At 42.0% G+C, this 25432-nt stretch overlaps 1 protein-coding gene across 2 annotated transcripts in view; it reads right to left on the bottom strand.

Annotated features, from left to right (window-relative positions):
• Positions 1-25133, bottom strand: part of ZFYVE26 (zinc finger FYVE-type containing 26) — a 63445-nt gene extending 38312 nt beyond the window's left edge. For both annotated transcript variants that reach the window (XM_059182414.1, XM_059182415.1), the window contains exons 1-16: positions 25064-25133; positions 24296-24572; positions 22568-22646; positions 18495-18584; positions 16594-17104; positions 16084-16214; positions 15323-15487; positions 15089-15177; positions 14005-14168; positions 8687-8890; positions 5967-6575; positions 5635-5721; positions 4524-4592; positions 3683-3834; positions 1209-1410; positions 16-279 (exon numbers count right to left, since the gene is read on the bottom strand). In XM_059182414.1, coding sequence (XP_059038397.1) covers positions 16-279; positions 1209-1410; positions 3683-3834; positions 4524-4592; positions 5635-5721; positions 5967-6575; positions 8687-8890; positions 14005-14168; positions 15089-15177; positions 15323-15487; positions 16084-16214; positions 16594-17104; positions 18495-18584; positions 22568-22646; positions 24296-24489 — 3010 coding nt within the window. In that variant the 5' untranslated portion in view covers positions 24490-24572; positions 25064-25133. The remainder of the gene's footprint in view (positions 1-15; positions 280-1208; positions 1411-3682; positions 3835-4523; positions 4593-5634; positions 5722-5966; positions 6576-8686; positions 8891-14004; positions 14169-15088; positions 15178-15322; positions 15488-16083; positions 16215-16593; positions 17105-18494; positions 18585-22567; positions 22647-24295; positions 24573-25063) is intronic.
• Between the last annotated feature and the right edge of the window lie 299 nt (positions 25134-25432).

The following is a 25432-nucleotide window of genomic DNA, read 5'->3' on the forward strand; positions in this document are numbered from 1 at the left end:
AAGAAGCACACTCACTCCGGCTCTCAAGGCTAATGTTCAGACGTCGTTCAGCTGTTTCCAAGAGCTGCTTACAGGTTTTCCAGAGCTGGCACTGAGAGCAAGCAAGATCAAATGCAGCCATGGCAGGGGGACTGAGGTCTTCCAGAACTTCTCTCAGGGGAGCAGTGGGCTCCACCAGGGAATTGCTTATCCAGAAGTCCTCCTGGAGCGTGGGGATGGGTTCTCCAGACGTGCTGAGTAACTTGTCAGTCACATCAGAGATGGAGTAAAATACCATCCCTGGACACCCAGAGGTGTGGAATAAAAAAGCAAGAGGTTAACATGATTCTCACTACTTTCATTCTGAAAAATAGTTACCTAAAAAAAAAAAAAAGTTTGAGATCCTTCCGCACAAGATTATCTTCTGTATGTATTAGCACCATCATTACAGCCTGCTCTTATGGCCTCAAAACAACGTTATGAAAAGGCAGACCCATAGAAACTCAAAGTGGTCAAGATGACTGGGGGCTTCTTCCTAATGGGATCTAAAGGTAGGTTGAGAAAGAATGAGGTGTATTTGTGTGTGCTAATCAGAAACAATCTCTAAAACACATTGCTAAAAAAAAACAGGTAGAAAAATGGGACTTACTGTTAAGAACGCATTTATATTACAAATAGAAAAGATATGCAGAAGAGGTATGGTGAATTTCTGGGAGAACGCAGAAGGAGCAATCTGTGATGGTAGTTGATGTGTGGAGCCTGGATGACTAAGAGATGTGGAAATGTGGGGCAGGATTCCACTTTCAAGAAATCATGAAAGGATGGGCTTTTGCAGTGCCATCCACGTTGGGCACTAACACCTGTGAATCCTACGCCATCAATGTTATACACAACTTCACTTTGAAGAAAAGTGAAGTGATATGTTTTATCCTGGAATAGCTACATAGGAAGGAAATAAACTCCCAACCATTTCCCAAGGCCCAAGCCAGTGGCCATCAGAACAGATGGGGGAAACAGCATTCACACCCTCCAGTTTAAACCCCACAGGACAAGCTGAATGGAGCAGCTCAAGTGGCAGGGATGGGACCACCAGGGTCAGGGAAGTTGGGCCACACCTAGAAATGGACTCTGCGTGTGTCAGCATTGCTATTTTTCAGGTGCTATGCCTACCCCCATGAGGAACCCATGATTTGCATGGCTGTTCCTTCACCCCCCAACCTCCCCTGCACCTGCTGCTGCAGCATTGCCAATGGCCTGTAGTGTGGAGCGGCCGCTGCCTGTTCTTCGAATGGTGCTGCTACCACCATCGGAATTCTGGTTTTCAATCTTGTGCTCTACCCGGGACAGCTCCTGGATCACCTCCTGGTAGCGCTCCATGAACATCAACTCCCCTGAGCTGGGTGAGGACTTCAGGTTGAACATGAACACCACCTGTCACAGGAAGAGGAGGAGTGGGGGTTGTGTTGGGTCCGCTGAGTTAGGGAATCTAGAGATAGGAGATCTTGCCTAGCATTAGAGTATGGCTCTGAGACATACGCTTTGGAGGCTTGTGAGAGTACCTAATATTAGAAGAATAGATCAAATACAGAAATTATTCATAAAACTTGGCAAGAAAGCTTCTATGGCCCCCACAGAAAATAGGCAAAAGACGTGAATAGTTTCCAAGAAAAAATGCATATGACTAATTACATATGACTAATACATAGATGAAAAATGTTTTCCCTTACTAGTAATCCAGGAAATTTAAGTTAACATTAATACCATTCTGCATCTATCACAATGACAAAGTAAAAATAAACCATCATGGAGTGCTGGTAGGATGAACTGTTACAATCTTTTTTTGAAAAGCAATTTGACAATCTACAAAGCTTAAAAAATGCTTTTATTCTTTGGCTTAGTAATTTTTATGAGAAACTCTCTTAAGGAAATAATTCAAAAGACTTAATGCTTGAAGGTGATAATCTACAAGGTTGAAAAGAACTGAATGTTGACTAGCAGGGAAATGGTCAAATGCACCTACTTGATCAGACTACTGTGAGGTCACTAAACCCAATGACAAGGCAAATGCAAAAAAGGTCCTAAATAAAGTTATAGATTCAACATAATTTTGGTTATATAAAAGTCATTCATAACTTGGAAAAGTATTGGCAGAAATATACTTTACCTTTAATATCGGTTGTTCTGGATAACAGGGTTAATACTTGTTAATGCATGACTTATTATATAACCAGGTTAAGAAAACAGGGATTTTTATTAAAAAAAAAAAAAAAAAAGGATCACGGTCCCAGGAAAGGAAGAGGAGGTGAGGACTTTTAGGAATAAAGCCTTGGAGGGGGTAAGGTTGTGGGGGAGGAGGGTCCCAGCTGAATTCCTCTCAGAATTTGGGTGTAAAAAGGTTGGCAAGGGTCCTGTTCTCCCACAGAGGTTCAGAATTATTATCATTTAAGTCTGGGATCTAAAATGATTAGAGGAAGTTGAACAAAGATTCTTCTACCACCTAGATTTCTCCATTTATTTCTCAACAACTGAACGCAAATTAAAGAAAAATTCTGACCTATTTGTTAAGGGATCAGCACAAGTGTAATAAAAATATCAAGAGAATTTTAAAAACCAGAAGAGTAGGTTTTTATGCCATTAAATTTAAGCCATTTTTAGTAGAGGATTCTTGTTTCTCTTACAGCTTGTACATAAACCTCTTAACATTTCCATGAGGACAAGCAGATATTACACTTAACTCCAATTTTCAAATAAGGATATGCAATTTCTGAGAGTGTAAGAGTCTTTCTGACTTTTATTCCTTGTGCTTTTTCCTATAGAACATGATGAACATTCTAGTTTGGTAGTCTCCTATACTTATATAGAATTAGCATTTTAGTTATTATTAAAAATTGTCTGCATCTGAGCCTCGGTGGCTCAGTTGTTAAGTATCTGCCTTTGGCTTAGGTTATGATACCAGGGTCCTGGGATCCAGTCCTGTATCGGCTTCCCTGCTCAATGGAAAGCCTGCTTCTTTCTCTGCCTCTGCCCCTGCTGGTGTTCCCTCTCTTGCTGTGTCTTTCTTTTCAAATAAATAAACAAAATCTTTTAAAAAAAATTGCATTATTATTATTATTATTATTTTTTAAAGATTTTATTTATTTATCTGACAGAGAGAAACCACAAGTACACTGAGAGGCAGGCAGAGAGAGAGAGAAGGAAGCAGGCTCCCTGCTGAGCAGGGAGCCCGATGCGGGACTCGATCCCAGGACCCTGAGATCATGACCTGAGCCGAAGGCAGCGGCTCAACCCACTGAGCCACCTAGGCACCCGCATCATTATTTTTAACTATATAAAATCACCTATGTGTTCCCAGAAGGAGTGCAAGGAAAGACACAAAAATATTTCACTATTTTGAAGTGATAAAATTGTGGCTAAATATTTTATCTTGTTGAAACTCTGTTTCTGTTAAGAAACGATTCAATAGCTTAAATCTCCAGGATTAATCTTGAAATCCACAGTGCTAAGGACTGGGCCTTGAACATGGAAACTCCCCCGTTGTTCCTGTTGGATTTGGTCCGTCAGGTGCTCCTGAGGCTCTGGTTGCACATGCATCTAGCTTTACTTGAGGCCCAGTGGGGCCTGGACAGCCATGGGCTGTGTTTTCCTTCCTAGAACAAGATATGGCCTGGGCGGCTAACACCCACTACACAGGTGCTCCCCTTACCTGGTGGGCTTCGGCAAAGTTCCCCCGGAGGATGCAGGATGCCAGCAGTGACTCGGGTGGGGAGAACATCATGGGGATGAATGAACTTTGCGACTGGGGCTGCAACCGGCCATCCAGCTCATTCCTTCCAGACACAGCGTTCAGACTTCCCTCTGTTGGCACACAAGAATGTGGGGGCCAGGGAAGCAAAGAAACTGAGGAAAAACGTGACTGTTGGCACCTCCCACTAAACTCTTATCTTTAAGTTCTGTAAGTGGGGCTTAATTCTTCCTCAGTTGAAGAGCAAACCTATGCTAGTATCTTTGAATACAAGACTTAAGTACCATTTTGGGGTTAGTCAGCTGTTTCTCTCTGCTGATGGGTGACTCCATGATGGTGAGACACCCCTTCCCCCTTTCCTTGCTGAAATCTGCTTGGCCATCTACAGAACAACCTTTTTTTTTTTTTCAAATTGAGATATAATTGACATATAACATTATAATAGTTTTAGGTGAACAACAAAATGATTTATGTATATATTATGAAATGGTCAACCCATTAAGTTTAGTTAACATCCATCATTCATCACACCTAGTTACAAACTTTTTTTCCTTGTGATAATTTTTAAGATCTATTCTCTTAGCCACTTTCAAATATTCAATAGAGTTGTGTTAACTGTAGTTACCACACTGTGTATTATAGCCCCAGGACTTATTTATAACTGGAAGTTTATATCTCTTAGAACCAACCTTCTTGAATATAGGCATAAACTGCTCAGTCCAGGATTTTATACTGTGATGTAGGGCAACTCTCTATCAGGGAAAAGCTGCTTGAAGTTGGCTAATGTTTGGGAGCCCCATACCTGAAGTGCTTGTGCTCAGCTCACTACTTGTACTTTCCAGGGATGGGTTGGAACTTCTGTCCTGGCCATCTAAAGGTATTAGGAAGAAAAGAGAGAATCAACCCTCAACTCCTTATAGTGTACAAGCTGGGGAGGGAAGAGGTAGTGGTGGTGCTGAAGAGGTAGTGGCAGAGGGGGAGAGAGAGAGAGAATCTGAAGCAGGCTCCAGGTCAAGCACAGAGCTTGACTTGGGGCTCCACCTCAGGACCTTGACATCATGACCTGAGCTGAAATCAAAAGTCAGATGCTGGGCGCCTGGGTGGCTCAGTGGGTTAAGCCGCTGCCTTCGGCTCAGGTCATGATCTCAGGGTCCTGGGATCGAGTCCCGCATCGGGCTCTCTGCTCAGCGGGGAGCCTGCTTCCCTCTCTCTCTCTGCCTGCCTCTCTGTCTACTTGTGATTTCTGTCAAATAAATAAATAAAATCTTTAAAAAAAAAAAAAAAAAGTCAGATGCTTAACTGACTGAGCCACCCAGGCATCCTGTCCACCTCTTTTTAAAGGCAATTTGGTAATATCCATGTATCTTTGACCTTGCTATTCTACTGCGAGGAACTTATTCTGTAGCTATATTCACACAGACACATATGTATGTAAGTAGATATGTATGTATACAGACATATATGTACAAGGTTTACTATAGCCTTGTTACTAATAGTAAAAAACAGAAACAATTTAAATGTGCACAAAAGAGTATACACAGCAGTGAAATACGAAGCAGGCCTTAAATTACAAGGAGAAAAAAGTAAGTTCTCAATACGTAGCATGACACATCTGTTGTATATATAAAAGAATATAAGTGAAAAAAGAAAAGCACAGTTCCCAACACATACAGTAAATATAGTTCGATGCATCTGTAAGCATAAAATCCGACATAACGGTTATATGTCATGAAAATTTCTGGAAAAAACTATTAGCAAGGTTACCTTAGGGGAGTGCAACTGGGATAATCTTAGATCCCTTATTCTTTGTTTGGACCATGTGTTTTATTTTAAAGAATCCTAGATAAGTGGCAGCATACCACTTGGCCTGGCACACAGGAATGAGGACTGGGGAGAACTCTTCAGAAGGTTACCTGGCCGGCTCCTTCTGGTCCGACGCCCCCTGCGGAGACTTGGATGTCCTGTGGCCATGGGCCGGTATCTTCGGGAAGGCTGCTCCTCTGAAACGGCAAACTCTGGGTCATATGAGAGTGTTCAGTTTTGATTTGACCCATCTCCTGGGAGGACAGGGAGGGGGAGATCTGGATTGGCTCTAGGAGATGGGTTTCTGACACTGGTTGCTATGGTGATAATGCCCTGAGTTAAGGTGTGACTCCCAGATATCAACTCACTCTCTCCCACATTCCTGGGATTTTTTTTCCCCTCCTCACTTTTGGGACCCACCGGCTCTCTCGTCTCCTCTCACCTGAGCTCTGGTTGCTTGTTACCACCTTGTATCTCCACTGGGCCTCCGAGAGAACTTTGGAAAACCGCTGTAGGCGGCTCTGCAGGCCATCTCTGCTTCCCGAGCAGCTCTGGCCTTCTAGCTTTGGCTTCTCAGGGGGACTGTGGCTGTTGAGTTTATCCAGCTGCTCCTGCAGAAGCCTGAGGAAGGCCCCTATTGCAAATTCATCAGCCAGGAACCCGCTGATACCACTAGTAAAGTGCTTTAGGTCCAAAAAGCTGTGCCCATGGGGCCCTGGGGAACTGTCTTTTGGCTCTGTCTTTGGACAGCTTGGGATTGTATTAGCAAGGCTCCTGGGGACTCCCTGGCAACCCTGTTCTGACTTCCTCTCGGGTTGTGCTGTGTGCTGAGGGCTCTCTGATGGTGACCTCAAATCCAAGAGACCCTTCCCCTCAATGTCATCATCCTCAGCATAGTCCTCGGGTAGGTGAGGCTCTGGGTGAAGCTCGGCAGAGGTGATGAGAAGCAATGAGAAGATGTTTTCTAGAAGTTCCAGGCACAAGGCATCGGGAATACTGCACAGATACTGTTGACATCTTGCTAGGTATGTTGAGAAGAGATCTGAAGCACCTAGAGAAGCACGTATAAGAGAAGAGGCCAGAGAAAGAGAAGAGAGAAAATGTAAACATTAGAAATACTACTTGGCAGGGGCGCCTGGGTGGCTCAGGGGGTTGGAGCCCCTGCCTTCAGATCGGGTTGTGATCCCAGGGTCCTGGGATCGAGCCCCGCATCGGGCTCTCTGCTCGGCAGGGAGCCTGCTTCCCCCTCTCTCTGCCTGCCTCTCTGCCTACTTGTGATCTCTCTGTCTCTCTGTCAAATAAATAAATAAAATCTTAAAAAAAAAAAAAAAAAGAAATACTACTTGGCAGACTCAAATATTCTCACAACTTTTTAAGTCATTTATTTTTTAATGACTACGAGAAGCAGTTATAGGGAGAAGAATAAGAGACTATTCAGCCATATCTTTGCATGATTTGCAGATTTTGCTACCTTAATCAAGGGTACAGCTTACTGAACACTCATTATTTTGTTTCTGCTTTTATTTTTTTTTTTGAAAGATTTTATTTATTTATTTGACAGAGATCACAAGTAGGCAGAGAAGCAGACAGAGAGAGAGGAGGACGCAGGCACCCGCGGAGCAGAGAGCCCGATGTGGGGCTCGATCCCAGGACCCTGGGATCATGACCTGAGCCGAAGGCAGAGGCTTTAACCCGCTGAGCCACCCAGGCGCCCTTGTTTCTGCTTTTAAATATTATTCCTCATCATCATAGGGGAAGAGGAAAAAAAAATAAAACAAGAAAAATCAGAGAGGGAGACAAACTGTAAGAGATTCTTTTTTTTTTTTTTTTTTTTAAGATTTTATTTATTTATTTGATGGAGATCACAAGTTGGCAGAGAGGCAGGCAGGGCGGGGGGGAAGCAGGCTCCCCACAGAGCAGAGAGCCCGATATGGGGCTCGATCCCAGGACCCTGGGACCATGACCCAAGCTGAAGGCAGAGGCCCCAACCCACTGAGCCACCCAGGTGCCCCGAGACTTTTAATCACAGTGAACAAACGGCTGCTGGAGAGGGACGGGCTAACTGGGTGATGGACATTACGGAGGGCACGTGAGGTAATGAGCACTGGGTGCTCTATAAGACTGAGGAATTATTCTGAAACCAATACATTATATGTCAACTGAATTTAAATTAAAAAAAAGGAGGAAAAATTTTTAAAAAATGTTTAAAAGACAAAACAGCAAAAAAAACATTATTCCTCATCTCTGACAAGCACTTCGTATTTCAGTTCCTAGAATGAAGGCAGCACAGAGATGCCTTATTCCTCAATTCTATTTTCATTCACTGTTACACTAAAGGGGATCAGGAGCTACCTAGATCTTTCAGGAAATACTCACTAGTCAGAAATTACCATGCTCACTGGTGAAGGTCTATTCCAAAGCCACATAGAAGATAACTGACTCTGGCCACAGATGGCAAGTTAAGGAATTACAAACTATTAAGAAAAAAGGAAGAGGGGGCACCTGGGTGGCTCAGTCAGTTAAATGTCTGCCTTCATCTCAGGTCATGGTCCTGGGGTCCTGAGATTGAGCCCCACATTGGCTCTCTGCTCAGAGGAGAGCCTGCTTCTCTCTCCCTCTGCCTGCCGCTCTGCCTGCTTGTGCGCTCTCTCTCTCTCAATAAATAAATAAAATCTTAAAAAAAAAAAAAAAGAACAAAGAAAGAGGATAAAACATGAGGTTCTTTCATAATGGAGGTTGTAACCCAGAACACTGACTTAGAGACCCATCTTGAAAAAAAAAAATAGAACAGAAAAATAATTGAGAGGGTGCTCCATTTGGAAAGGTAAGTATTGTTTCTTAAAACTTAGTTTGTATATCTCTTACACAAACATATATATCTCACAAATTATATACCTAAGTGTAAACAGGAGTGTGATGTGAAATGCTATTTTCACTGTGGGTTGTAGTAAAAAAAAAAAGCATTTGGAAAATACTGCACTAAGTGATCAGACTCCTATTAGAACTTAGGTAGTGTCTCCTCCACGTCCTTCTGATTCATGGAGGCTGACAAATGGATGAAATTACTCCTGGACATAAAAAACCCAAGGCCACCTCCCAATCCCATGAAGAACTCTGGGAAAGGTTTATGTCCGGGATGGGAAGGCAGGGAGAAATCTGTACCTGGGGAGGAGAGAGAATCATTTTCTGGCTGCGCAGCCATGGCTGGGTCCTCTGAAGGACTGTCTCTGCATTCCCGGCACTGGGAGTGCTGGTGTGAGTTCACACAGAGGGCATAGATGGCATACTTCATGGCACAGAAGCTCTGGTAGAGCGTCAGGTTCGGACACCGGCTCAGGTGCTCAGGAACTGGGGCTCCAGCTGAATCTGAATGGTAGAGACATGGGCAGAACTTCAGTGTTGGGTCCCTCAGGCAGGAGTGCAGGATGGCTGAGGCAAAGACTCACTGCTCTTCTGGCTCAGACTTCTCACCCTTTCTCCTTGCTGTCAGTTTGACCTGCGCCCCGTCTGGACCCTTTCTTCCACGCAACATCAACGTGCAGCCCCTGTTTCTTTTTCCCACCTGCCTCCGTTCTACATGGATGTTTACTTACGGCCCTCATGGCTATTTAACAAGTCTCTGCCTCATATTTCTTAAAATATCCGTTTTCCTTTTTTAAGAAAATTAAAATGTCAAGTTAATATTTAGTCCACCTAGTGCCACATTATGTAGGAGACAAGGTTTAAAATGCATTTAGACTGAATAAAGAGAGCAAAGGCAACAAAAAAGTTGCCTTTGTTAGAAATATTTGTTAGGAACAAATATTTAATGTTTAAGAAAGCACTGAAGCAGACATCAAGGTAAAAAACACAAACTCAGTTGAAATGCCCTGTACTTGTTTAATAATTTTTCATTAAAAATTTTGTTTTTGATTATCAGGAGAAAGGGGGGCACCATAATTTTTAAAGGGTCTCTAACATTTTAATCTGACCCTAATTCCTTCCATAGGAAAATATAACCTGCTTAAGCCATCTATATGCTGCCTATAAGAGACTCACTTCAGACCTAAAGACACCTGCAGATTGAAAATGAAGAGACAGAAAAACATTTACCTTCCAAATAAAAGTGAAAAGAAAGCTGGGGTAGCTATGTTTATATCCAATGAAATAGACTTTAAAACAAAGACTGTAATAAGAGACAAAGAAGGTCACTGCATAATGATACAGGGAACAACCCAACAACAGAATATGATAATTGTAAATATTTATGCATCCAAAACAGGAAGGCCTAAATGCAACTATTAACAGACATAAAGGAAGAAACTGACAATAATACAATAGTAGTAGGGGTTTTTAACACCTCACTTTTATCAATGCATAGATCACCGGACACAAACAAGGCAACAGTGGATCAGAATGGACACATTGGAGCAGATGGATTCAGAACATTCATCCCAAAGCAGTAGAATACATACTCTTTTCAAGTACACATGGAAAATTCTCCAGAATAAATTACACATTATGCCACCAAACAAGTTTCAATAAATTAAAAAATACTGAAATCACATCATGCCTCTTTTCTGACCACAACTGTATGAAATCAGAAATCAATTACAAGAGAAAGTCTGGAAAGAACACAAATACATGGAGGGTAAGTAACATTCTACTAAGCAATGAATGAGTCAACCAAGAAACTAAAGAGGAAATAATATATGGAGACAAATGAAAATGAAAACACAATAGTCCAAAACCTTTGGGATGCAGAAAAACCTGTTTTAAGAGGGAAGATTACACTAATACAGGCCTATCTCAAGAAACAAGAAAGATCTCAAATAAATAACCTTATACTTAAAGGAGTTAGGAAAAAAGAACAAAGACCAAAGCCAGTAGAAGGAAGAAAATTATAATAAAGATTAAAGCAGAAATAAATGAAACAGAGACTTACAAAAAGCAATAGAACAGATCAATGACACCAGGAGCTGGTGCTTTGAAAAGATCAACAAAATTGATAAAACTTTAGCCGGACTCATAGAGAGAGAGAGAGAGAATTCAAATAATAAAACCAGAAATGAAAAAGAATAACTGACACCACAGAAATACAAAGAATTATGAGAGAATAATATGAAAAATTATATGCTAACAAACTGGAAAACCTAGAAGAAATGGATTAATTCCGAGAAACATACAATTTTCTAAAGCTAAATCAGGGAGAAACAGAAAATTTGAACAGAATCACTACTAGCAATAGAATTGAACTGGTAATCATAAAACAAAAGTCCAGGACCAGAGGGCTTCCTAGGTAAATTCTGCCAAACATTTAAAGAAGGGTTAATAATACTGATTTCTTCTCAAGCTATTCCAAAAAATAGAAAATGAAGGAAAGCCTCCAAATTCATTCTATGAGGCCAGCATTACCCTGGTATCCTGTGATAAAGATACCACAAAAAAGGGGCGCCTGGGTGGCTCAGTGGGTTAAAGCCTCTGCCTTCGGCTCGGGTCGTGGTCCCGGGGTCCTGGGATCGGGCCCCGCGTCGGGCTCTCTGCTCTGCGGGGAGCCTGCTTCCTCCTCTCTCTGCCTGCCTCTCTGTCTACTTGTGATCTCTCTCTCTGTCAAATGAATAAATAAAATCTTAAAAAAAAAAAAAAAAAGACACCACAGAAAAGAAAATTATAGGCCAGGATCTCTGCTGAACACAGATGCAAAAATCCTCGAGAAAATAGCAAACTGAGGGGCGCCCGAGTGGCTCAGTCTGTTAAGTGTCTGCCTTCAGCTTGGGTCACGATCTCAGGGTCCTGGGAAAGAGCCCCACACTGGGCTCTCTGCTCAGTGGGGCATCTACTTCTGCCTCTCACTCTCCCTCTGCTCTCTCTCTTTCTGTCTTAAATAAATAAATAAAATCTTTAAAAAAATAGCAACTGAATAAAATAATACATTAAAAAATGTATTCGGGACGCCTGGGTGGCTCAGTTGGTTGGACGACTGCCTTCGGCTCAGGTCATGATCCTGGAGTCCTGGGATCGAGTCCCGCATCGGGCTCCCAGCTCCATGGGGAGTCTGCCTTTCTCTCTGACCTTCTCCTCGTTCATGCTCTCTCTCACTGTCTCTCTCTCAAGTAAATAAATAAAATCTTAAAAAAAAATAAAATAAAATAAAAAAATAATAAAAAATGTATTCAACATGATCAAGAGGGATTTATTCCAGGGATGCAAGGGTGATTCAATACTCACAAATCAATCAATGTGATACAGCACATTAACAAGAGAAAGGATAAAAACCATATTATCATCTCAACAGATGTAAAAAAGCATTTGACAAAGTAAAAGATCCACTTACGATAAAAACTCAACAAAGTTTAGAGAGAGCATACCTCAACATAATGAAGTCCATATATGAAAAACCCACGGTTAACATCATACTCAATGGAGGAAACCTGAAAGCTGTTACTCTAACATCAGGAACAAGACAAAGATGTCTACTCTGACCACTTTTATTCAACATAGTACTGGAAGTCTGAGTCGTATCAATCATACAAGTAAAAAAAAAAAAGTATCCAAGTTGGTAAGGAAAAAGTAAAACTTTCACCATCTGCAGATGACATGATACTATATATAGAAAACCATAAAGATTCCACCAAAAAACTACTAGACCCAATAAATAATTCAGTAAAGTTGCATGATACAAAATTAATATACAGAAATCTGTTGGGCTAAAAAAAAAGGACAACTGGGGCGCTTGGGTGGCTCAGTTAAATGTTTGCCTTTGGCCTTTGGCTCAGGTCATGATTCCAGGGTCCTAGCATCAAGCCCCGCATTGGACTCCTTGCTCAGTGGGAAGCCTGCTTCTCCCTCTCCCACTCCCCCTGCTTGTGTTCCCTCTCTCACTGTGCCTCTCTGTCAAATAAATAAATAAAATCTTGGGGGGGGGGGAGGACAACTTGCTTAAAAAAAGAAAAAAGCACTAAGGGTAACAAAGCAAAAAAGAAGAAAAGAAATATTATCCATGATCCTGCCAGCTAAATACAATCACTGTTACATTCTGGTTTAATGTCTCTGATAGTCTGGCATGTAAGTACATACTTAAGTTGAGTGTAATGACATTTTATATACTATTTAATTTTCCTATTAAGTACTTTTTACAGTATAAGCATGTAATTATATTTCTTCATGGACTAAATTTCGTTTTTTTTTTTTTTTTTTTTAAAGATTTTATTTATTTATCGGAGAGGGGGGAGAGAGCGAGCACAGGCAGACAGAATGGCAGGCAGAGGCAGAGGGAGAAGCAGGCTCCCTGCTGAGCAAGGAGCCCGATGTGGGACTCGATCCCAGGACGCTGGGATCATGACCTGAGCCGAAGGCAGCCGCTTAACCAACTGAGCCACTCAGGCGTCCATTCATGGACTAAATTTCTGATGGCTGCATACAGTTCTACTGAATGAATCCCTTCCCTAGGGATTTCTTTCGGGCAGGGCATGCAGTAGTTAGGGATGCTTTGCTACTATGAAGTTGCCATAAACTTGTTTATGTATGAACTTCCTTGTGATTAATTTTAGAAAGTAACCTCAGATTTACCAAGGTTAAGGTAATATGAAAAACTAGACCAATACTGTTCTATGTCTTGGCCTCTGCAGAGTAGGACATGCATGACCTTGAGAGTGAGTGACTCCTTAAATTTTGTACCCCAGATGCCTCTCTTGTGTTACCTTAATCCCACCACTATTATTGCTCTTCTTCTGTCTTTCCCAAGTTCAAGTTCCATATATGTCCTGGTGAGTCATCAGGGATCTGATTTAAAATACTTTTCTGGAAGCCTTTTGTACTTGTATGTAGAAAACAGAGAGTTCTAGTTCCTTTAGGAGATCTGGTAAACAAATTGCCTACTTCTCCAGAAAAAAATATAAAATATAGTAATAATGGTTTTCCAATTAGTAGTAGATTCTTTTAAAACATAAATCAAAACAGTATCTAGGTTGAGAGCAAAAAGAGCTTGTTAATGAGGAGCTGAGTTTTAAGCAGAGATCAGAGGTTAAAATGCTTTGTTGTTTTAGGCAAGTCTTCTAAACGTCTTTATCTGTTTAACAGATTATGAAGGAGAGATGGGAGGAAAAGCACACACAGAATTTGCCAGGAAGAAGCTTATGAAGCATGGAAAGACTCACCAAGAACTTTCATAAATACTGCCCGTGACAATGCTGCAAATTTAGAGGGCAGGTCCTAATTCTGCTTCATTGGGATAAAGGTACGTGAGTGGTTCCTAAGAAAATTCCAGGAGGATAAAGGTTCCTACGGTCCTGTTCTCATAGGATTCCCCATACCTCACCAAGAAAGGAGAGCAGTGTCCCCACAACCCATAATCTGATTGGGACAAATAGTGCCAAACTAGTGGGCACCTGCTGGACCACCCACCTTGACAGATCAAATTTACATAAATCTTGTGCTGAAAGAAACTGGTGCAGGACTGTCCTAAGAGGGAAGCCTGCCCAAGTCATTCCTCACCAACTCACCATGTTCTTGCTGGGGGTCCTTGGCTGGCACCTTCTGTAAGAGCTTGAGAACATCCTCCTCCCTGAGGGCTGGAAGGTTGGTAAGATGATGGAGAGAGTAGAGCACAGAGTGGCTGTCTCCACCATATAAATGACTCAAGAGATCTCTCTTTGGTATGGGGTTGCTGAAAGGCAAAATTGAGAGGTTGGAAGAAAGTCAGTTTATATCTAACTCTGAGAAACCCATCTTAGTTCCCTCTTGTTCTTTCTCTCTGGCCCATGACACCACAGGTTTCACTTCCCTCAACACTAACTTCTAGTTGGTTTGGGATGGAGCAGAGCATTCATTTACCATTAGGAAAGTACATCAAGTCAGCTCTACTTGTCTAGAAAGGACCCAGAAAGGGCCCACAGATTAGGCTTTCCAATTTCCATGCTCTTCCTGGCTAACAGCTGACTTAAGGTTCTCTGATTGCTTTGAGTAACCCACCCCACTCCCCCTTTGCCCACTGTACTTCAGGAAGTGCTGATGAAGTGGGTGAAGAACAAAACACGAACCTGGATCTGGGGAAGACCTCAGGCTAAGTTATTGGGGAAGCACAGTCTTATATATAGGTAGGAGGCAGGTGTTGCATAAACCTATGGTCCAGGATAACACACACCTAAGAACAGGGGCCACACTTATTAGCTGTGTCACTTTAGGCATGTGATTTGACTCCTCTGGGCTTAAGTTGTCCCACCTTTACAATGAGGACAATATTGGCATCTATCTCACAGAATCACTATGAGACTAAAGTGAAATTACCCACTGAAAGAGCTCAGAGTGATGTCTGGCATACAGAAAGTTGTTCAGGAAATGTGAGCTTTTATTCCATTTATCACTGTCATCCTCAAATTATCCTCCAGTTATAACTTTATAGCTATGGTAAAGATAATCATTATTTATATTCCTCTCCTGGTTTAATAGCTGGGATGATTATTAGTTGCAGGTCAGTGCTGTCGACTCAAACATCTATGTGGAAGGCGGCCTGAAATGGTACACGCGCGGAGCATGGGGTCTAGTGTGCCCAGTGGTGGGAAGGCGGCTGGCTGCATAGGACTGTACCTGCTCTGCTGTACACACCACTCCAGGACCTCCAGGTGAGCCCACAGACCATCACAGGCATCCCTGAGGAGCTTGTCACAGCCCTGGTCCTGTGTTGGTATGGGAGAAGAAAGACATGCAGACTGAGGCACCTGGTGTCAGACAGTGACTGACTTCAGGACCCTGCATTCTGCCTCCTTCGAGACCCCACAGCCATCACTTCCAGAGCAGCTCGCGCTGCAGAGGGAGAGTTACCTGGGCCCTGTGGAGTGTCTGGAGCAGCCTCTTTGCTGATGCTAGGCTCTGGCAGTGTGTCCAGCCCAGGAGCACGAGCAGTCGACTGAGAGGCCTGAATTCTCTGTCTAGTAGGCGGCCAAGACTTGGGAAGTCTTCCTCTTTCAGCAGCGCTAGCGCCGTCACCTGCAAGCCAATGGAGGTTGCTGTAGACAGTTATGTGGCATTGCTGCTTGTTAGGGTAGGAAACTTTTCAGTAAAACAGGGAGATTTCAGACAAGGACAGGAGTCTCCAGATGAGTACAAAATGTCCACAGAAAGTCTAGACTGTAAGTTTTCCAAAGGCAGGGACTGACTTCTGTTGTAACCCCAGCTCTGAGTACAGTACATGGCAACAGGATGAGGTTAAGAAACATCTGTCGAATTAAACTAAGGCTCAGTTGTGGTTTGGATGGAGGTCAGAGTCAAGTCCCCTGTTGGCTCGGCAACATATTGCTGCCACTGTCTTTTCTTTCTCACATCGTCCAGAAAGCTTAAACGTATCTAACATCTTAGATCTTGTCCAAGAGCGTATATAAAAAGACTGCAGTTCTAATTATGAATGATACTGGTTCTCACAGCCTTTTTTCCCCTGGGACTGTGGGATGGACACACCAAATGATTCACTGCTAATTAGACTGCTTTGTGTTGGATAAATGAGCCAGAGAGAAATGAGAAATGAAAAAGCCTATAGGAAAATCCCTGGGTACTTCTGTGATGGGGAACGAGTAAGTTTGATTTACCAGGATCTGCTCGAGGAAATGCTTGCTGTTGCTCAGGCAGTAGAAATAGGCTGATTTCCAAGCTTGGGCTGGGTCAGGATTGGAGAACAGTGCCAGCATTGCCTGCTCAGGATCTAGATGATCGGGGGAGACTACAAAATCAAACCAGACAAGGTTACTGGGGAATAGGAAGATATTTCCTAAGCTAAAGCCCATTCAAAAAACCAACAGATGTGAGAGTTCATTCTTTTAAAAAGTTAAACCAGGTTTTCTACACTTCTATGTTAAAGGCACTTTTACTTCTCTCGATAGCTTCTGAAAAGCTCTTTCCAGCTATTGCTATTACTTTATTATTTTTTTCCATCATTCCATCCTGGACTACAAAATCTGTATAAGAACACCTTACCATTTATGCTTAGCCTCTCCCCTAGATTTCCTGAGCAACTTGGAAGGCAACAGCCTAGAGGAACTTCAGAGGTTGGATACAGTGGAGTTACAAGGATGCAAGGAGAAGCGGCAGAGGGAACACACCTTTTCCCGAGGGTACGGCCTTCACTGGCTTTTCTGTGGCCTTCTCTGCATAGATATGGCCATATAAGGAGACCAGGCTCCGTCCAGCCTTGTGTAGCAGGCAATTGAGCACGTGCTCCTCCCGCAGGGGACTCCCTCCAGCCCTGCAGGCCTCCAGTAGTTCCTCACACAGGAGACGCAGCTCAACCCCGAGCGGCTCTGCGAGGCAATGCAGACTCCGCAGGGCTCCGTAGATGGCATCTACTATGCCACCGGGCCCAGCGGTGGGGCCCTGCACAGCTCCAAGTGCCCTTCGAATGAGGTCCACCAGTGCCTTCTGCAGAGTGCCAGTGCCATCGTCCTCATGAAGCAGGAGCTCCAGCAGGGCCTGGGCTGCCTGAGGAGCCTGCCTCAGAAGATCCCAGAGCACAGAGATAGCTTCTGAGCTGAGGCGAGGGCTCCAGCTCTCCCGCCTCTGATTTCCATCAAGCACAGGGCCTCCTGTATCTTGTGCTAAGGCTTCATAGAACTCCTGAGTAGATGATAAAGCAAAGGGTCCATGGTGAGCATGTCTAGAATGTTATCACTTATATGCTTGATGTTTTCCTTTTTTCAGTATAAATATAGTGTGTCTGCAACAGCAGCAGTAGCAAACACATTATAGTAGTTACTTCGTGCCAAGCCCTTTACACAGAAAAATCAAATTAACCTTAAGAGGAAGACACTACTATTATCCTCATTTTACAAATGGAGAGATGGAGGCAAAGAGAGAACTCAACTGCTGAAGGGCTTCATTCTCAAGCTAGGCCCCTCTCGCCACCTCCAAAATGTGCACTGTGGATCTAAATCAGGGCTGTAAATTCATAGACCAAGCAGATAATAAATGGACATAAGACATGATGCCCACTCCCATGGCATTTAAATTCAACTTTTAAGAGAATATTACACACCAGTTTTTAACCTCTGCTTCAAATCCTAGCCATCCTTTGAGATATAGCCTATTCCTCACCCTTTAAAACCTTCCCAATACCTCCAACCCACAGGACTCTCCCTCTTTATTGGACTTTGAAATTACTCAAAATTAGTACCATCTGGTTTAACCCATAATTGTGGTGTGTGTGTACTGGTCTTTTCTCCCTGACTAGATGGCAAAACTTTGAAGGCAAGAACCTCTATAATTTGTAGAGCTGGGACAGAGGGAGAACAGAGGATGGGTTAGTAGGTGCTTTTCCACGCTTTAGCATCATGCCTATGGACAGCGCTCGGGGTGCTTCCTCATTAACTGCCTCTAAGATCGTCACAGGGCCCCGAGTCCTCGGCCTAGTAAACGAAAAATCCCTATTTAAATCCTATTGTTAGTGTGCCTTTAATTAGCTGGTGGCCTAGAGAGAGAGAGAGAGAGAGATCAGAAGGCAGCAGAGAGGCAGGCGGGGGGGTGGTGGGAAGCAGGCTCCCTGCTGAGCAGAGAGCCCGATGTGGGGCTTGATCCCAGGACCCTGAGATCATGACCTGAGCCAAAGGCAGAGGCTTAACCCGCTGAGCCACCCAAGTGCCCCCAGATGCGAGGATTATTAATGCACCTGTTAGAGAAGAGGTATTCAACAAATAGCATTTCCTTCTTCCCTTTATATTCTCTATAATACAGTGGTGAAAAATTCAATCACCAAGCTTAAATCTAAGTTAGATCTTCCTTTTATGTGGAATGAAAAAAACCCTTTAATCCCCTTATACTTAGTACTTCTAGACAATCCAACTCTAAAGAATTCTAAAATCAGGTAAGTTCCTTATAATTCTGAACTCTCCTCAGAGGGACCTCTACCTAGCCTGGTCTTGTCTGAGAACATAGCCAACATCATGGGGACAAGTTGAGCTGGTTGAGTTACTGTAACTCTGGGGTAGATGGCTTCCAAACCCTCTCTCACCTTGAGGATGTTCTCTGGAATGTCACGTTGGAGGTTTTCTGATAATAACAGAAACTCAAGCTTTCTCCGGAAAACACTTGGGAGTAATTTCTAGAAGGATCATAAGAAGGAAGCAAAGTGATTAGACATATGCTTTAGTTAACAAATAGTAAGAAAATATTTCTCTCCAGTTAGTTTCATTTCTGCTGTTTCTCTAAAATAAAGTACTTTTAACCACTAAATTTCTGGATATGTTTGAGATATTTTCTTCTTTTTTTTAAGGATTTATTTATTTGAGAAAGACACAGTGCATACAAGGGGGAGGAGGGCCAGAGGGAGAGAATCTTCAGACTCCCTGCTGAGCTCATGGGTCATGAGATCGTGACCTGAGCTGAAACCAAGAGTTGCAGATGCTGAGCTGACTGTGTAACCCAGGATCCCAGCTAAACTTGGATGCATATCCCTCTTAAATACTGACTTTTAAATCTCATGCTGAGCAGCCTCAAACTCCAAGGTTTGCTCACATCATGTGACTCCTCTGTCACACGAAGTCTTTTTCCAAGAATCTCCCCTGCAGTCTCCAAACACCTAGCTATGAGTAAGCCTGGAAGGATATGGCCCACTTCATCCTCTTTTGGTCCAAACCCTGGCTTTTGGTAGTCATTATAAGTTGGAAAACAAAAGAGGAAGGAATCTAATAGTTATTATGTGCTAGATACTATATGTCATATTTTTACACATTTAAGAAAATTTCATTTATTTCTAAATCAAACAAACCTGTCACTTGAGCATATATTTTCCTGAAGATGAAATGGTTAGGAAGTATTTTTTAAAAATATTTTATGTATTTATTTGGCAGAGAGAGAGATCACAAGTAGGCAGAGAGGCAGGCAGAGAGAGGGAAGCAGGCTCCCTGCTGAGAAGAGAGCCCGATGCAGGGCTCAATCTCAGGACTTTGAGACAACGACCTGAGCCGAAGGCAGAAGCTTAACTCACTGAGCCACCCAGGCACCCCAGGAAGTATTTTTGAATTATTTCAAGCATGAAAAAGAAAAAGTGACCTCATCAAATATTTAATGAGATATGGCATCAGAGAAGACTGAAAAAAGGAAAGAGTGAGCCCCTGGCTATTCCTGGACGGGCTTGTTTCAAAATAACTTGCCTTTACTGGGTTTTTAAAACTAAAGTTATAGTTTCCCCATCTCCTGACACAAATATAAATAAGAGTAAAATCTAGGACTAATCCTAACAAACACTGTTTTATTATTATTTTTTTATTTCTTTACTTTTTTAAGTATGGAGCTCAGTGCGAGGCTTGAACTCATGACCCTGAGATCACGACCTGAGTTGAGATCAAAGTCCAATGGTTAACTGATTGAGGCATCCAGGCACCCCAACACTGTTTTAAATTAAAGACACCATAAATCACATGGCTCACTAAAAGTTCTGTGCCACTTACCATATCAGAGGCTAAGACGATCTAGTATGGTTCTCGGTACAAAATCCTATTTCTTCTTACCACATCCTTCCCTAATGCACCTATGCCATCTCAATGCTTTTATAATGCTAGTGATTAGAAGTTGGTGGAGAAAATTCGTGCTGGGAAGCTAAAAGTTAAGTGCTTCAATTGAGGACTAAGAGGAAGGAATAGATAAGATGTCCAGACAGTAGGCCCCTGATAAAGAACAAAATCTGGTTAAGATATTAGGACTTTACTCTAGAATGCTAAAGACTCCTTAGTTTGTAATTATGTTACTGGTGAAATTGCTTTATGCACGTGCAGGGTCATAAATGACTAACATTTCTAAAGCAGGGAAGAATTTGTTCTGTTTCTAAGCACAGATCTTACTATCAAAGCAAGGAATGTTCAATGCAGAAAGATTAGAACCCAGAAATAGGCAGTGAAAACACACACATACAACTCCCAAATCTTGCTACTAAAAGAGAGCTTCTATTAACACTGTGGTCTGAGGGCATCCAGATCATTTCTATTCATGCATCCCAAATGTGTAGTTCTCTAAAGTGTTTTTTCATGTAGCAGAGTATGAACAACCCCCCACGTCACTGAAAGTTCATTTACCACATAATTTTAGTAGTGGCATGGTATTTTAGAAATAGATTAGCGAGTCCTATACTGTGGACATGGGAGCTGTTTCCAGTTTTCCCTTATTAGAAGCAACATGGCAGTAAACATCTCTGCAGGTAAATCTCTGCACACATGCTTCCCCATGTGGAGATAAATCATTGCAAGATAAAAAGGCAGAGGGTGAAACAGGATGAAAAAAAGGGAAACTGGAATCACTGTTTCAACTAATTGAAAAGGAAGTTTTTGGCAGAAGGTGGGAGACTGGAAAAAGAGAGGCAGCTAGCAAGTCCCCTAAAAGATGAAGGCCACTCTGGGTCAGTGACCGGCCTTGTGGAACTATTCTAAGTCCTTGTAAGAGTTGCAACCTTAGTCCTTCTAAGAGTTAAGTCTCTGAGGTCCTTGCTTACTGTTTAAAACATTCCCACAACTGTTTAAATAACTGAGGCACTGAAGCCTTAAGATTAAGTGGTCTTTGATGTTGGGAAAAACAAGAACAACTCTTGGTTTGTGCGAAGGAGCCAAGGAAGTGAAATCAGTCACCTGGTCTGGTTGAGCCTCTGTACAGAAAATAAGCAACAAAGCAGTCATGACTGGGGACCTGGGTGGCTCACTCGATTAAGCATCCAACTCTTGATTTCGGCACAGGTCATGACCTCAGGGCCTTCATGTGGAGCCTCCTTAGGATTCTTTCTCCCTGTCTCTGCCCACCCCTGCAACCCCACTGCTGTCTCTAAAATATGTAAATAAATCTTAAAAAAAAAAAAATGGCAGCCATGAAGTAGGCAAATATCCTTCAGTGAGGGGAAAGTTCATCTGGTTTGACAAATTCCATGCTTTGACTAGAAAGATTTTTAGTCAATAACAATAGATATTTTTTCTTTTCCTCTTTGAAGATTTTAATTCAAGTTTTCCCTCTTAGATCTGAAACTAGAGCCAACTCAATCATCCTGGGGTTATTTTTAAATTTGACTTCTCTTTCTGCCTTCTCCTGCTAGACTTTTTGTAATTTTTTTTTTTTTTTTAAGGCACTGACAGAAACTTGGATATAAGGTACCTTTAGATTAGGAATTTCTGTTATTTTTTAACAGCTATGTGAAGAAGTGTCAGGCAAAACTGGAACTGGAGGCAAAATTAATTCTGATGACAGAGGGGGCGTAAAGAAGAAAATCAGGCTGAATTATAGACATTTACAGAACAGAATTTATGGTTTCTTTAATAATGTTGAGGGGGAAAAACCTAGTAAACTAAGGACTCAAAGAGAGAAGACCTTGGTTTCAGCCTTAGTTCTTCCCACTAACTTTACGGTGTGTCCCTGGGCCAGTCATCATTTCTCTTCTGGGTCAGAGGTTCCTCACCTAAATCTTAAAATCTGAGGCTTAATACAGAATTGTGTCAGAGAAATTCCTCTAATAGATATCAACTTCTGATAATTATCATATACTTTTAAAAAGCCTTCTAAAGGCAAACTTTTTTTTAAAAAGCACTTTGTTACTAGTTTTCTTCTACTATTAATTTGCTCATCCTGTTTTTATACTTGCTAACTTTTAGTTTAATTCATGTGGATTACTAAATTATTAATCAATGAGGTTGGTGTCTATAAGTATTCACTGCATTGGACTAATTAAAATGAGATTTTTAGAAGAAAAACCAGGTTTCAGCTCAGCCCACTCTCCATTACTGTGTATTATGAGATTCATAATTTATTTGCTATCTTGTCACTTTCACTTGGTTTTGCAAAACTCTATTCAGGCACAAGATTCACAATGGTATTTAACAAAATGATATCACCTTAAATGGTATTACATTCCAATATATGTTAGTAAGGGAATGAATGTATTTAGGTAGAGAGAAAGCAATAAAAATTTAAGCCATTTTCACTGTCAACACTGAGAAGGGTATATGACAAACCTCATAATAAAGGAAGTAAGAGATGAAAAGGAAATCTTTAGCCACTTCAAAGTTCTCAGCCTTGGCTTCAGGAAAAAATCTGAAATATAAACCTTCTTACCTTTTCCTGGGAGAACCATTTTTCCAGTACAAGAAACCAGACCCAGGCTAATCTTTGAGGGTTCATGTCCTGTCCACATCTGAAAAATGTGAAAAGAAAGAATTTCTAAACAAAGAGTTTCTACTGACCTTTACTCTTTTGTGACCCAAGATTTGGATTTCACTGCTTAGTCTATTTTAAACCTAACCAGGCAAGAAGACATTGTCCTAATGAGAAATTTTCAATTATATAATAGATCAATAAAACTAGAACCAGAAAAGAGCCAGCAGCTTTCATTAAAAAAAAAAAAAGAAAAATATTCTTACCCCTACCTCCAACTCACTATCTTGTCTGTATTATTTTTAAACAAAATAACATTCATAGAAAACCATAAAAGCAAGTCTCCCTACAGTATATTCTTGAAAATAGAAACTGAATCAAGTAGCCTTAAAGAAAAAAAGGAAATTCATAAAAATTTATTTTTAACTCTATGCTAAAAACAGGGATGTAGGAATTCATAAGGCTTTCTTTGAAGTTAGTAATTTAGACAGAAACTGGCTAGTACCCAAATGAAAAAAAAAAAGGGAAAAATGAATCACCTAAGTCTCTACTCTGTATGTGGTAGTACAGTACAACACAGCTGTCAAAAGGAAAAGTGAGGGGAGAGATTAGACAGCACATTTAATTGTTACACTACCAGCTGTTAATAGCACTGCCAGGAAGAGCCTTACTAAAAATTTAGATAGAGAACAGTGATTGCCAGGGTTCAAAGAGGGGTCAAAATACAAAGAGGTGGGACGCCTGGGTGGCTCAGTTGGTTAAGCAGCTGCCTTCGGCTCAGGTCATGATCCCAGCGTCCTGGGATCGAGTCCCACATCGGGCTCCTTGCTCGGCGGGGAGCCTGCTTCTCCTTCTGCCTCTGCCTGCCATTCTGTCTGCCTGTGCTCGCTCCCTCTCTCTCTGATAAATAAATTTAAAAAAAAAAAATACAAAGAGGTATTCCCAGGGAGTGAGGGAATTCTTTTATGGTGATAGAAGAGTTCTGTATCTTGATTTTAGTAGTAGTTACATGAGTCTGTACCTGAATAAAACTGCACAGAACTACATACATAAAAACAAATCCACATTAAAAAAATGGTGAAGACTTAATAAGTTCTGGAGTCTAGTTAACAGAAATGTATCAATGTCAATTTCTGGATTTTGATATTGTATCATAGGTATAGGAGATTCCACAATTGGGGAAGCTGTGGAAAAGGTACTCTTTGTATTTTCTTTCTTTCTTTTTCTTTTTTGCACTTCTTGTGAATGTAAAACTTATTTATGTAACTTTTTAAATATAATATTCATATAATTATTTCAAAATAAAAACTTTAAGTGAATTGACATCCAGTCTTTTGTTAAAGCTACAATACCTTCAATTACATAAGCAAGAAGAGAGCCTTTCTGGAGGCAAAGAAAATGCTTTTCAACGCAGTTCCACCATTTACTTTAATGATAATAATCAAGAAATGGTGGTTTCAGGCATACTTTGCTGGCCAGGTTTACATGCTGTTTAAGAGGATAACTAAAAGCCAATACTGATTAAGTACTAAACACATATTAGAGAGGTAAATTTTCAGAGCAAGAGAAATACATTCTGCCTCTGATAATTCCTCGGAGGATAGGTGAGAAAGGCATGTTGACCAGAACCCAAACAGTGACCTTGTGTCTCCTGCCCTCTGACTGCCTGGAATAAAGAGAGATCCTTACCTCAGCTGATCTGGACACACCACCAGCGCCTGAAGTATATGTTCCACCTTTTTTGGGATATCCCCTTGTGCCTCGTGTAGCTGAGGGACACATGCCTGAGCTAGCTCCCATTCTCCTCTGCGAAGGCACTCACAGAAAAACCCAAAAAGTTGCTTCTGAGAAGCAGTTTCCTCTTTTCCAAATGGATGATGCATTTTCCCAGCACAGAGTGCAGGGAGATAAGAAGAAATAAATTATGCAGACCACATTGTCAATTTTCTCATTCGTGGAGCACCTCCTAGAAACAATACACACCACAGTGAGGAGAAACGGAAGGAACTACAATTAGACAAACTAGTAACTGCTAGCCCGGCTGGGAAAAGCGGGACTTACTTCCCTAATTATTGTTTTAAGTTTGATTTGACGTGTTACTCTTTGAGAAGTTCCACCTTTCCCCGAGGGGTGGATCCCATGTCTCTACATGCATCCAATATTTAATTAATCTCAATGATCGTATTAGCCCAGGGTGCAGACCCATAACCGTACTTTCATATTCCCCACTTAACTTTACGCCCATTCCGACTCCAAATCCCCAGGTGGTCGCCTCCTTAAGGATGAGAAATTCAGGAGGAACCTCCCTCCTTGGAGCTCTCTCTTATGGCAGATGAGGGAAGATTTGGAGAAGAGTCTGTGTCAAAGCTGAAGGCCGTTGGGTATTGGGGCTGAGGGTTGCTCCCTACAGGGGTCGTGGGGAGCGCCCCCGCTTTCTTTGGGGTGTCTAACACTTACCCGCTCCCGGTGCCCAAAGCAATAGAGATTCCAGCGCAGCCATGTTTGAACCGAGTCAGGTGATAGATCCCATTCGGGAGGTTGCCCGATGGCGGGGTGGGGTGGGACGACTGAGAGCGGCTACTCCTATTGGTCAGTGTAGGGACGATGCAAATAAGGCGCCATATTTGTTTGGGTCACGTGCAGCCAGCTCTTCGGACTAGAGAAAGCCAGGACGACGAAAGAGCAAATCAGCTACCTAGCTAATGAGGACCGTTCATCTCAGTTTTTACCACTCCTCAGCTCAACACCTTCTGTTTTGCGTTCGCCGGAGCAGATGGCAGGAATATCAGTGTCCCTTGATTTTTTTTTCTTCTTTTACTTCCTAGC

The sequence above is a fragment of the Mustela lutreola genome, chromosome 7, assembly GCF_030435805.1.
Source record: "Mustela lutreola isolate mMusLut2 chromosome 7, mMusLut2.pri, whole genome shotgun sequence".
Taxonomy (NCBI): domain Eukaryota; kingdom Metazoa; phylum Chordata; class Mammalia; order Carnivora; family Mustelidae; genus Mustela; species Mustela lutreola.